The sequence below is a fragment of the Myotis myotis genome, unplaced genomic scaffold, assembly GCF_014108235.1.
Source record: "Myotis myotis isolate mMyoMyo1 unplaced genomic scaffold, mMyoMyo1.p scaffold_m19_p_36, whole genome shotgun sequence".
Taxonomy (NCBI): domain Eukaryota; kingdom Metazoa; phylum Chordata; class Mammalia; order Chiroptera; family Vespertilionidae; genus Myotis; species Myotis myotis.
In genome coordinates this window covers 1,704,622-1,717,710 of record NW_023416342.1, presented here as the reverse complement: position 1 = coordinate 1,717,710, position 13,089 = coordinate 1,704,622, and the positions used below count along the sequence as shown (strand labels likewise).

The window sequence follows — 13,089 nt, the reverse complement described above, 5'->3', positions numbered from 1 at the left end:
GCCGCAGGCAGGGGGCCCTCACGTGGAAACATCCATTTGTAAACTCTGTATTTTTTACCGTGTTGTTAGCGAATCACACCTTCGATTGCCGACTAGTAGAGATTTTTGTTTGTGAAGATGAATAATATATTATCTCAAAGTTGAAGCAGGAAAGCCACACTGAACTTGCGAGTGCCATAAATAAACCATTTTAATAATGAAGATACATAAATAAGGTGTTTGTGACAGAAACAATAAAGGTGTCTCTCTAGCTCTGTACAAACTCAGAATTTCCCAGTAATTTGTAAGAAATATATCCATCTTAGTACATTCAAAATGATGGCTGAACAATGATGATTATCATTTTCCTGCATCATTTCCTTTTCATATTCTCTGAATTCCCACCATGTTACAGTAATTTATAGTATCACAGTGCTTGGTAATCTTGAAAATATGCAATAAAATTCTTCTAATGGTGTGGCGAAAATAAAATAATTAAATAATTAGAAGTCATTTGCATAGTACTTTATGGAAACAAAATAATTAGTGTTTTTTCTGTAAACATACATGACGGGCCGTGCTGGACCGTCCTCCAGGAAGGTGCTGAGCACACAGTGACACTGGCTGCTCATATGTGCTTGGTGGCTTCCCCCAACACGTGCTGGGAGGCATGGCTCCACCGGAGGAAGGCAGCTGGTTTTCCGGGAAAGGGAAGGACTCGGGAAGGAGCTAATTCACAAACCCTAGTGCCCCGAGATAGACATACAAAAACTCACCCAGAAAATATATTTCTCACCCTGGCCGGTTTGGCTCAGTGGATAGAGCGTTAGCCCAAGGACTGAAGGGTCCTGGGTTCGATTCCGGTCAAGGGCATGCATGTACCTCGGTTGTAGGCTTGCATGCAGAAGGCAACCAGTCGATATCTCTCTCTCACATTGATGTTCCTCTCTCTGTCTCTCCCCGTTTCTCCCCGTCCCGTCCACCTTCTCTAAAAATCAATGGAAAAATATCCTGGGGTGAGGATTAACAACAGCAACAAATCTATTTCTCAAATCCTGGGAGGTGGACCAGCCTTTGGCTGTCCTTCTCAAAGGCAGTTTTAACCAGGTGCCTGGTCCCTCCGTCGGGGGAGCAGGCGCTGCGGCAGGTCAGCATCCCGTTAGAACGGAAAGCCCACTGTTGGCCACCGGCTAAAGCACAGCGGGGGAGCTCATAAGGCCATGACTGCCTTTTAAGGAGCCGGGGAGGTGGACATCCCCGTGTTCCCTAAGGGTGTCTCCAGGAGCAGCACCTCGAGCACCCAGCAGAAGGGCCCCAGGGGGTGTCCAGGTGGCCCCTGTGGCCTGTGATGGGAAGAGTGAAACCACTTTTGCTTTCTGAATAGCAAACAGGTGATAGACTGAAGACTGTCACCCCCAAGGGGCACCTGGTCGGCTCTGGGGACCCGAGCCTGCCTCCTGCGGCCTCTTCTTCGTCTTCCTTCTCTTCTGCTTCCCCTCAGCCTTATTTTTGCGTGGCTTCTTCTTCTTCTTGCTTTCCTCTATGTACCAGGGCCCCCAGACGCCCCCGTTGAGCTGAGGGTTGCTCCTGGGGTCCCTGGGGGGATACCTGACGGGCACCGCTGTCCTGTTAAACTGTGACAGTCGGCGGAGCAGCTGCCTCACGACGCCGGGGTACCTGCCCGAGAGGTCCACCCTCTCGTAGGGGTCGGCCGTGATGTTGAAAAGCCACACGCTCTGGCCCGTCGCCAAGGTGACCCGCTCACTGTGCCAGCGGTTGGGGCCCAGGTTGCTGAAGGCCTGAGGGGGCACCCAGTCGCTGTACCCGGGGTTCCCCGTGAGCAGCTTCCAGTGCTGCACGCGGATGGCCGACTGGACGGCCGTGTTCCAGATGCCGTAGCCCGCCGCCCAGGAGCCATGCTTGGCCTTGGTGTAGATGGGGTCGATGTTGTGCAAGATGTCCACACGGGGCGAGCGCAGGCCCTCGCTGATGGCCTCCCAGACGTCGTAGCCGTCCAGGTGAGCGTCCTCCTCAATGTGCCCCTCGGCCAGCGCCACCAGCGTGGGGTACCAGTCGGTGATGTGCACCAGCTCCCTGCACACCGTGCCCCGCTGCCTCAGGAGAGGGCTGTGCACGAACCCCACGGCCCGGATGCCCCCTTCCCAGTAGGTGCCCTTGCTGCCCCTGAGGGGCCAATTGCTGCCCCCGGCGGAGGGCTGGCCGCCGTTGTCGGAGGAGTAGATGAGGATGCTGTTGTTGTAGAGGCCGTGCGCCCGCAGGGCCAGGGTCACGTTGCCCACAGCCTCGTCCAGGCAGGAGAGCATGGCCGCGTACCGGCGCCGGTGTGTGTTGGCGATGGACCGGTAGTGCCTGAAGTACCTGCCGGGCGCCTGCAGCGGCGAGTGGACGGCCTGGTAGGCAACGTAGAGAAACAGAGGCTTCCCGGGGTCGTGGGCCGCCAGGATCTGCTGCACCCTGCGCGTGTACATGTGCGTGGAGTACACGCCGTCGTCGTGGTCCCAGGCGGCGTGGTCGTTCTCGTACAGGTCGTAGCCGCACGCCCCGGGGCCGTCGCACTTGTAGTGAGTGTAGTAGTCCCCGCTGCCCAGGAGGGACCCGAAGAAGGTGTCGAAGCCCCTGTGGGTGGGCATGCACTCGCGCCGGTAGAAGCCCAGGTGCCACTTGCCCACCATGTGCGTGGCGTAGCCCGCCTCCCTCAGCTTCTGCGGCAGCGTGGCGTGGCCCAGCGGCAGGCAGTTGGGCTGCGCGGGCCTGATGACCGAGTGCTGCAGGCCCGTGTGGATCTGATACCTGGGCGGAGAGCAGAGAGCTGTCAGTGCAGAGCAGAGATCCCACCAAACACAAAAAAAACAGGACCAGCGTCTCATGCTTGTGGGGACCTCAGGTCCCACCCAGTGAGCTGCATGTTTACTGTTCGAAACGCATTTGGCTAAATTAGAGAGAGAGGAAGGGAGAGGGAGAGGGAGAGAGAGAGAGAGAGAGAGAGAGAGAGAGAGAGAGAGAGAGAGAAACATCAACAATGAGAGAGGATCATCGGTGGCCCCCTGCTCACCCCCCACTGGGGATGGAGCCCACAACCCGTGCATGTGTCCTGACCGGGAATCGAACCGTGACCTCCTGGCTCCTAGGTCTAAGCTCAATGACTGAGTCACACTGGCCAGGTCTAAATTAGTACTTTTGAAACGAAGATTTCACCACGCGTCTCAAAGTGTTTTTAACATTCTTGTAGCAGACTTTATTTGAATACTCTTTACTCTTTCAATGAATTATATGACATAGAAAATGAACACGATAAAGGAAAAGATCTAAATTTCAGAGTCTTATTATTATTACCATTATTGCTTTTCATCCAGGGACCTCACATTCGTTCCTAAATCATTTCCTGAAATAACTTATTTCAAGCTAATTCTGCAGCACGGAACACGTGAAAAAATTACACAAAAGTCTTCTATTTGACTGTCAGAAATGCTCTGCAATCAGGCCTCCAGCTGTGAGGTCTGCCAAGGGAACCAGAAGGTCTCTGACTCACGTTATTGTTGAAAAACCATTTTCTTTTCCTAACTTTTAAAAGTTTCAACTGCTGTTGACATTGAATATTCCATGCGTTTCGGGGGCATCTTGTGGGCAGTGATGTTGGAGTAGGTGCCGTGGCCAGTGGTCAGGAAGGGGTAAGACACGGGAACAGCTAATTCACAAGCCCGAGAGCGGGGGTTAATGTCCCCCAAACAGCAGGGAGCGCGTCCCTTCCCGCTGCCCACAGCGCCTGCTTCCCTCACAGAGCAGGGAGGTGAATGGTGCTCGCCCTTCCTGCGTTGGGGTTGAGGGACGCTGAGGGCCTGGCGTTGGTCATTCTGTGGAGATTCTGCCCTGGGTTATCTCCCCCCGCCCCCCCCCCCGAGAATGGTCATTATCACAGAAGTGTACAAACTTTCAGTTTGGGTCAAGATGCGCCGAGGAGTTCACGACATTTTAGAAGCCACGGATTCTGCCCTGGCCGGGTGGCTCAGTGGTTGGAGCGTCCTCCCACGACCAGAAGGTTGGGGGTTCCATTCCCGGTCAGGGTGACAGTGGGGACGGGCCCGTGATGAGAACGGAGCCACAGCCGGCTCACAATCACCCCCTCACCAGCTACAGGTGAGACGTCATCTTACAGACCCTGGGAGCCTGGGGGGGAAACGAGGCTGTAAAAGGTCCGATGCCTCGATGGGTCCATGACCCAGAAGAGAAGTGCCTTTGAGAACAGACCATGGGCGGGGCAGGCTTTGATTTGGTGGCTGTGCCGGACCCTGACCCCCTCCGGGAGGTTCTCTCCGGACCCTGACCCCCCTCTGGGAGGTTCTCTCCGGACCCTGACCCCCCTCCGGGAGGTTCTCTCCGGACCCTGACCCCTCCGGGAGGTTCTCTCCGGACCCTGACCCCCCATCCGGGAGGTTCTCTCCGGACCCTGACCCCCCTCCGGGAGGTTCTCTCCGGACCCTGACCCCTCCGGGAGGTTCTCTCCGGACCCTGACCCCCCCTCCGGGAGGTTCTCTCCGGACCCTGACCCCCTCCGGGAGGTTCTCTCCGGACCCTGACCCCCTCCAGGAGGTTTTCTCAGGACCCTGACCCCCTCCGGGAGGTTCTCTCAGGACCCTGACCCCCTCCGGGAGGCTGTCTCAGGACACTGACCCCTCCGGGAGGTTCTCTCAGGACCCTGACCCCCTCCGGGAGGTTCTCTCCGGACCCTGACCCCTCCGGGCGTTTCTCTCAGGACCCTGACCCCCTCCGGGCCCAGGCACGGGCTGAGCGTGTGTCACATCACAGATCAGCCTCCTTGTTAGGAACTCTGAGCTCCTGGAGGCCGGACCCTCCCTCCCTTTTCCCTGTTACACTCGCAGCTGCACGTGGCTGTCTCTCCCGTGTGTGTGTGTGTGTGTGTGTGTGTGTGTGTGTGTGTGTGACCAGCCAGCTGGGAGGGGGTCAGGGCAGAACTTCCAGGTGCCCGCCTGCTCCCCTGCTGCCGGCAGGACTGGGATAAACGCTCACGTGGGATGCAGCCCTGTCTCTGCTGAACTGGCTCAAGGAGTGACCGGCGGCCGGACCCCTTGTGTCCAGTCTCGTTCTTACAGCTGGGAACCCAGTCACCCCGTTTCATTCAGCTCCGGCGACCCTGGTGAGGCGGGGCCAAGAGCGGTCCCTAGAGGGCGGCAGAGGCTGGGAGACAGCGAGGAGCTGGCCTGGCCTGGGGAGCCTGTCCCTTAGGCTGGCCCGGCACCCACTGAGGAGGCTCATGTGAAACCGGGCAGAGCCCCGAGGTCTGCCGTCGGCCCTCAGGAGGACATCGCTCTCAGGAAGCGGGTATCCGTGTCAGAAACAGGCCCGCCCCGGCCGGTTCAGCTCAGTGGATAGCGCGCCGGCCTGTGGACTGCAGGGTCCCGGGTTCGATTCCAGTCAAGGGCACGTACCTTAGTTGCAGGTTCCATCCCCTGCCCTGGCCCCAGGCCCGGGTGCATGCAGGAGGCAACCAATCGATGTGTCTCTCTCACATGGATGTTTCCGCCTCTCCCGTCTCCCTTCCACTCTCTCTAAAAATCAATGGGAAAATATCCTCAGGTGAGGATGAACAACAACAACAACGAAGGAAGGAAGAAAGAGAGAAACAAAGAAAGAGCGTTGTTCCTGGAGCCTGGTGCGACGCCTGTGCTCAGAGCTAAGGCCCGGAGCACGGAGGGGCCTCGCTGCCGAGGTCGGCGGAGTGTCCGCTGGGCGCCCGCAATGACTAGCGACGCCTCTCATTCGGAACAGCCCTCGGGAGGCCCAGAACCCCGTGCACGGAAAGGGAGCTGCGGTCTAAGAAACGTAAGTGCAGGCTTGGGGTGCAGCCAGGTCGCTGGGCTGCAGCAAGCACCGCCCCCCCCTTGGTCATGGGGACCCCGGGGACAGGCCAGACCGGAGCCTGTGACCCTGGGGTTCAGGGACCTGCCTGCTCCCCCAGAGCCCCGTCTGCTAGTCCTCTCCTGTCATCACCCCCACAGGTCACGGTTCTCTCTGCTCTTTGTGGACGGAACAAAATACATCCTATAACGCCCTCTTTTTCTTCACGTCTTGAGGCGCGAGCATGAGCCCGCTCACTGCTGTTAGCACCTCAGGGTGCTGGGCGGTGAATATGTTCACCTGTTTTTTGTTTGTTTGTCTCTTTTTGCTTTGGTTGCTGCTTATGACGGTGATTCCATTTTCATCGCTTCCTGTACATTTCCTCTCCGTTTGTTAAATTTCCATTTCACGCCCTTTTTGCTTTTAAAGTGTTTGCGGGTTACACAGTACATCGGACAGGCGCCGCCTATAAGAACGACTAAAAGGGGGGGGCGTCCCAGGGCCTGGAACGGATGAACCCCATTTCCACCGTTTCTAACGGGAAAAAGGCTCCGGCCCTCTAACCGCCTCCCGGGGTGAGTTACGGTGGAGGGAGGGGTCCCGCTGGACGCTGGTCACTGCCCTGGACAGCTCGGGGCCGGGAACCCTGGGGAAATGCAATCACCCCGAAGCGTGTGGGCTCAGTCGTCACCCCGACTTGCTGGCTGAGACTGAACGGAGGCCAGGCCGCACCCACAGAAGGCGCCAGCAGTCAGCTCTCCCGGGTGCAAATGGTGAACGTTACGGAGGTGCAGCTCCACGCACGTTTCAGGAAAGTTTTACTTCAAAGCGACATGAAACTTGCGTTTTCAGACTGTTTTCACCGAGGTCGCCCCCGGAGGCCGTGGGATGAACTGCAGTCAGTCCTGCTGCTGGAGAGACTCGGAAAGCGGGGTGCCCAGTCCCTGCCCCTGCCAGGCCTCCCGGGTCATGGGCAAGGCCCCCGTCCTCAGCATGGACTCTGCCCCCTGCCGGCCAGAGGGACCCGGACCGCGCTCACCCCTCCAGGCATCCTCCCTGCCCACCGGCCCCGGCCCGCTCAGACCAGCTCCCACGGGGGAGGCCCGCAGGCGGAGGCCCAGGCGCAGCTGGAGGAGCCGGGAAGCCATGCTAACAGGGCAACCGTCACAGGGAGGCCCTGGAAGGTCCCGCGGGACACCAGTCTGGCTCAGGAGCGTGGGGAGCTGTGCAGGGAGGTGGCATTTGAGCTGAGTCTTGACGGCGGGCATCTGGGCAGGGGGCCAGTTTATGAGACACAGAGGGGAGCTGCATGCCAAGGGGGCGGTCAGTGCCAAGCACCTTCCCCCCGGAGAGAGAGGGAGGCAGCCTGACCTGCACCCGGTGCCCCCACGCCCCCCTCGGGGCGGGCAGAATGGGGCAGACGAGAGGCTGTTGACGCCACACACGTCAGGGTCAGACAGGCTGTGCCGCTGGGACACTGTGCGACCGTGACCGACACATGTAACCTTCCTGCCCTCTCTCAGCCTCCATGCAAGGACATCTGCTAAATTATTTCACAAATATCTTTCAAAATAATACGAATCTTTTGCCTCCGGGGTGGGTGTGCTGGGGAGACAGCAGGGTGCTGGAAAGAGGGTGGCAGAGTCGGACGGGGTTTCTCTCCCTTCCGTGGCCGTCCGTGGGGACGGGTGTGCTGGCTGCGGGCGCGGCTGTGACGAGACCCCGTCTGAGTGAGGCTAAGGGGCTGGGAACCACGAGGGAGACACCCCAGGGCCGCAGCGCCACGGGGACAGGTAACGTCCAGGGTGGTAAGAGCCTGGCAACAAGCCCTGATGCCGTCAGAGGGAGAAGCAGAGTGCGGGGCCTCACGGCGAATCCCGGGCGGTGGCTGTGGGCCATGATGGCGAACCTGTGACACGTGTGTCAGAGGTGACACGCAAACTCATTTTTTTGGTTGATTTTTCTTTGTTAAATGGCATTTAAATATAGAAAATAAATATCAAAAATATAAGTCTTTGTTTTACTATGGTTGCAAATATCAAAAAATTTCTATATGTGACACGGCACCAGAGTTAAGTTGGGGTTTTTCAAAATGCTGACACGCCGAGCTCAAAAGGTTCGCCATCACTGCTGTAGGAGAAAGACAAAGGGAACCAAACTTGGGGATACCAGCAGCTTTCATCCAGGGCTCTGGGGGAAATGGGACTCCAGTCTTGGGTCCCCATCTTAAAAAAAATTTTTTTTTTTATTGATTTCAGAGAGGAAGGGAGAGGGAGAGAGAGAAACATCCATGAGGAGAGAGAATCATGGATCGGCTGCCTCCTGCATGCCCCCTACTGGGGATCGAGCTGCAACCTGGGCATGTGCCTTGCAGGGACCTGCCCAGGACGAGGACGCGTGGGCAGGCGACAGCCCCCTGCTGCCAGGTGGGGCGATGCCACTGACTCAGGCGCCTGCACCCTGCCAGGTCTGTGCAGCAGGGAGAGACTCCACATGGTGACCCCAGCACACGTCAGGGAGGGGTTAACAGCTTCAGAAACCGCTTCAACCACGGGCGCTCTTTCTTTATAAATGTGAGGAGACTGGAATCCTCTCCTGTGTCACATAACCTAGTGTCTCCTGTAAAGTAACTCGGCCCAGGTGGGTTTCTGTGACTTGTTTTTTTATTTAGAGGATCCAGGATCCGCAGCATGTCCCCTGGGAGAGAATGGCCAGCTTCCCCGGGCTCCGCGTCATCCATGCGTGGCTGGGCCCCGAGCCCGGCTCCAGCGCCACCCTCTCCCGTCTGCGGGACGTCGCGGGAAGTCCCAGTGGTTCGTCAAGAGCAAACTGCAGCCGGCCGGCGTGACTCAGCGGCTGAGCATCGACCTAGGGCCCAGGAGGTCACGGTTCGATTCCCGGTCAGGGCACAGGCCCGGGTTGCGGGCTCGATCCCCAGTAGGGGCGTGCAGGAGGCCGCCGATCCATGATTCTCTCTCATCATTGATGTCTCTCTCTCTCCCTCCCCGTCCCTTCCTCTCTGACGTCAATAAAAATATGTTTGTTTTTTTTTAAAAAAGAGGGACCTGCAAGTGCCACGCCCCTAACTGTCCGGTCCAGACAGGAGCGCCGGTCACCGTGGGAGCGCTGCTGGCCGCGCTGGACAGACATTTCCACCGATAAGTCTCCTCAGGAGGTGCCCCTGCAGGAAAGGGCAGGAGGCCCCCTCCGACTCCAGAGCCACGCCAGGACTTGTTCCCAACTTCCTCTCTGTCTCCTGCCATTAAGTCACCATAACCATAAAAGAAAACCCTGCCCTGGCCAGTGTGGCTCAGTGGATAGAGTGTCGGCCTGCGGACCGAAGGGTCCGGGGTTTGATTCTGGTCAAGGGCACGGACCAATGTTGCAGGCTCCTCCCCAGGCTGGGCCCTGGTCGGGGCTCCTGTAGGAGGCAGCCAGTCGGTGTGTCTCTCTCAAGTCGGTGTTCCTGTCTGTCCCTCCCTCTCTCTTCCACTCTCTAAAATCAATGGAGAAATGCCCTCGGGGGAGGATTAACAAAGGAAAGGAAAAGCCCGCTGCCCTCAGTGCAGGATGCGGAGGAGCCACATGCTGCTGGCAGGAGCCTGAGGAGTGTGCTCGATGGAAGGGGAGCCCACGGTGCCCAGCGCGTGCTGTTCAAGCACCGTGGCTCTCGTCCCTGTCAATTCTTTCTTTTTTTTTTTTAAAAAAAGTATATTTTTACTAGAGTTTGGTGCATGAAATTCACGCATGGGTAGGGTCCCTAGGCCTGGCTGGCGATCAGGGCCAATCTGTGGGGTGACCAGCAGGGCAATCCGGGGGCCCCCACTGGCACCCACATTAGCTGGCCTGGAGCCTGTGGGCTGGGGGCAGCAGCTCCTGCGTTGAGCATCTGCCCCCTGGTGGTCAGTGCACATCATAGCGACTGGTCATTCCACTGTTCAGTTGATTTATGTATTAGGCTTTTATTATATAGGATTGCTTTCAGAGAGGAAGGGAGAGAGAGAGACAGAAACATCAATGAGGAGAGAGAATCATGGATCGGCTGCCCCCTGCCCACCCCCTACCGGGGATCGAGCCCACAACCCGGGCATGTGCCCTGGCCGGGAATCGAACCCTGACCTCCTGGTTCCTAGGTTGACGCCCAACCGCTGAGCCATGCAGGCCGGGCTTGTCAGCATCAATTCCGAGATTAGCTGAGAGGCTCCTGGAGTCTTTGGGACACGTTTACTCATAAACCAAGCGAGAGCGGCTGACCTCCAGGCCACCCGATGGACGTGCTGTTTTCCCGCCAACCCCTTCATAAACATCCGATGCCCTTGACTCTGCCCTTTGAATCGACCGAGGCACAGAGAGACTCCTTTCTCTGTCTCAGGAGAGGGAGGCTTTCCTTCTGCTTTGGCACTGACGCCAACTTCTGACAGTTTGCTGAGCAGTGGAAATCATGCCGTAAGCAACGGTGTCTGCAAGGCGAAGATTCCTACAACGTAGTCTTTATTTTTCCAGCGGAGACTGGCGGTGCCGGTGGGATCCAATTCCAAGAACAACTTCGCCGAAGCGAGGCTCCTTGGGGCTGAACTCACAGGGACACACACAGCGGAGCCCGAGGCTTCCTTCTGCCCCGGCCAGGGCTGGCCTGGCCCTGGATCCCACTTACAAATCAGCTACCCTCGTACTGAACAATGGTCCCTAGGCCTCCAAATTGGATTTTCCTTAGAGTTGGTCAGAAAATTCCCAGGCATAGGGGGAGCAGCATTGACTTTTTTGTTGTGAATCCTCACCCGAGGATATTTTCCCACTGATTTTTAGAGAGAGTGGAAGAGAGAGGGAGAGACAGAGCGAAACATCGATGTGAGAGACACATCGATTGGTTGCCTCCCGCACGCACCCGACCAGGGCCCGGGTCGGAGAGGAGCCTGCAACCGAGGTCCGTGCCCTTGACCAGAATTGAACCCGGGATCCTCCAGTCAGCGGGCCGATGCTCTACCCACTGAGCCACACCGGCCAGGGCCCCACTGAGGATTGACAGTGAGTTTCCTACGCTTTGAGACCTGCCGTGATGACGATGCCCAGCCTTCGTGAGAGCCCAATGAGAGGCCGTCCCCACAAGAGACCAAGCACAGTCGTGGGGACACCGGCCAGAGGGCACACGGCCTGGCACTCTGGGGCCCCTCCCTCTGCGATGACCTGTCGCTCTGAGTCGTCAGTTCTAGAAACAAGCCAAGAGCCACAGAAGCAGGTGGGCATGTTTTGCTTGCCAGCAACGGCAACCGTGGGTTCTAGTGTGACCTGGGAACTCCATCAGAGCATGCCCAGCGCCAGAGGAGATGTGCGATGTGGGGAGACCAGTCTGGGCTGTCTGGTTGGGGGGTGGGTGAACGTTTCCAAGTCCCGCCAGCAGGCTCCCAGCTGCACAAAAGAGCCGGAGACCAGTGCCCCGGCTCAGGGTCACTCATACCCACCACCACTGAACACCTCATCCATTCATTCACTCATTCATTCACTCATTCATTCATTCAGCTGCTCCCCACATTTCCGGTGACTCCCCTAAGTCAGGAGCTGGATCTTCATTAAGCAAATGCTTCGGGGTTCACAATTTCGGTTCCCCAGACAACAGGTCTAGGGTTCCCCCGAGACAGGACCCTACCTGCCGGTGAGGAGCTGGCTGCGGGAGGGCGTACAGATGGGCTGCACGTAGTAGTTCTCCAGCTTCACCCCCTCGGCCGCCAGCCGGTCCAGCGTGGGCGTGCGGATCTCGGAGCCGTGGTAGCCCACGTCGCGGAAGCCCTGGTCGTCCGCCAGGACGAAGATGAGGTGCGGCGGGGCGCCGGCCGGGGCGCCGGGCTCCGGTCCCCATGCAGCCTCCGGGGCCTCCTGGCGGCCGCGGGTCCAGGACAGGTGGGCGCAGGCGAGGAGGCCGAGCACCCCGAGGCCGGCCAGCGTGCGCACGGCCCGCGCCCTTCCCGCTGGGGGCCCCGGCCACACGCAGCGCCCCCGAGCGCCATGCGGGCCGGTCCCCCCTGGACCCCGCGCCCCCGCGCGGACATGCATGCGGGAGGCACAGCCGAGGACCACGGTCGTTCTAGGGGCCGGGGCTCGGCGGGCTCGGCGGGCGGGGCAGCCCGGGAGGCACCTTCTCCATCGCGTCTGGGTCTGTCCCCCGCGAGCGGGCAGCGTCCACGCGGTCAGCGCCGCCGCCGCCCATGTTTCTGGGCGAACACGTCCAGGAGGGGGCGGCGCAGAGCCCGGGCGCCTCCGCGTGGCGGAGCCCTGGGCTTGGGGCGCGGCTCTGGGGGCGCGCGGGTAACGGGTCCCTCCACCCGGAGCGCACGCGCCTGGCTCCTTCCCGGGCAGGTCGGCCGGTCGCTCCAGGTCCGCGCTGCTTCCCGGGTCCCTCCGTCCAGTCCCGGGAGAAGGGTCGGCGCCCCGGCCCCGCCCTGTCCCTCCGCCCGCGGGGCTGCAGCTGCGCGTCCGTCCGCTCCGGGCCCCGCCCCCGCCCCCGCCCAGGGCGTGAATCACCCACGCGGCGCCGCTCCCGCGGGTGGGGGCGCCCGGCGCTCCGCCACTTCCTCCCGGGCGCGCGGAGCTCGCAGGGGCGCGGGGAGCTCGCAGGGGCGCAGGGTCCAGGGATCACTGAGCTACATGGAAGCTCTGGGGTCCCGGGCGCCGGCCCGCGCGGAGCTGCCCGAGAACTTTCCCGGCGCCTGCGGGGATGGAAGAGGAAGCCCAGCTACACTCCTCCCTCCTCTCCGTGTCCCTCGCTCCCCGCCCCCCACTTTGTAACAGTTTTGGGGTTGGATTCCCGTCCCAGGCAGGGGGCAGCCCGGACTACTTCCTGGTGGGGCTCCCGGTGTACTGAGATGCCCAGGCTCCTCCCGCATACTTACCCCCCCCCCCCCCCCCGCCGCCGCATCAGGACCCTCCTTCCTGGTGACCTGGCTGCAGCATCGCCCTGCTCACAGGGAGGGTCTGCGGGCACCGATGAGGGCTCGCCCTGAAATGCCCCACACCCTCACCCCCTCATCCTGACCCTGACTCTGACCCTGACCCTAACCCTCTGCCTAAGCATGAACCTAGGGCTCACTGAGCCCTTTAGCTGTCATTCCCTCCAGTTGGTTGCTGGTTCCCATTGAGTTCCCAGGCAGAACCTCTGTGAACTGGAACTCAGCCCCATGGTTGCAGGCGCTCCCTGGGCTGAGGGGGTGCAGCGGGGAGGGGCGGGGGCGGGGGGCGTGCAGT

At 59.7% G+C, this 13,089-nt stretch overlaps 1 protein-coding gene across 1 annotated transcript; it reads right to left on the bottom strand.

Annotated features, from left to right (window-relative positions):
- Positions 1 to 900: 900 nt before the first annotated feature.
- ARSJ (arylsulfatase family member J) lies at positions 901 to 12,422 on the bottom strand. The gene is made up of 2 exons (XM_036303294.1): positions 11,498 to 12,422; positions 901 to 2,790 (listed from the first exon to the last, which is right to left on the bottom strand). The coding sequence occupies exons 1-2, from the start codon at positions 11,899 to 11,901 to the stop codon at positions 1,389 to 1,391; spliced, it is 1,806 nt and encodes a 601-aa protein (XP_036159187.1). The 5' UTR covers positions 11,902 to 12,422; the 3' UTR covers positions 901 to 1,388.
- Positions 12,423 to 13,089: the final 667 nt, after the last annotated feature.

What these genes read in the sequence shown, in the direction of transcription:
- ARSJ (XM_036303294.1), bottom strand. Translation starts at nt 11,901, where the DNA reads ATGCATGTCCGCGCGGGGGCGCGGGGTCCAGGGGGGACCGGCCCGCAT. An exon ending in AGCCAGCTCCTCACCGGCAG is followed by an intron (nt 2,791 to 11,497) that starts GTAGGGTCCTGT and finishes CTCTCCGCCCAG; the next exon opens with GTATCAGATCCACACGGGCC.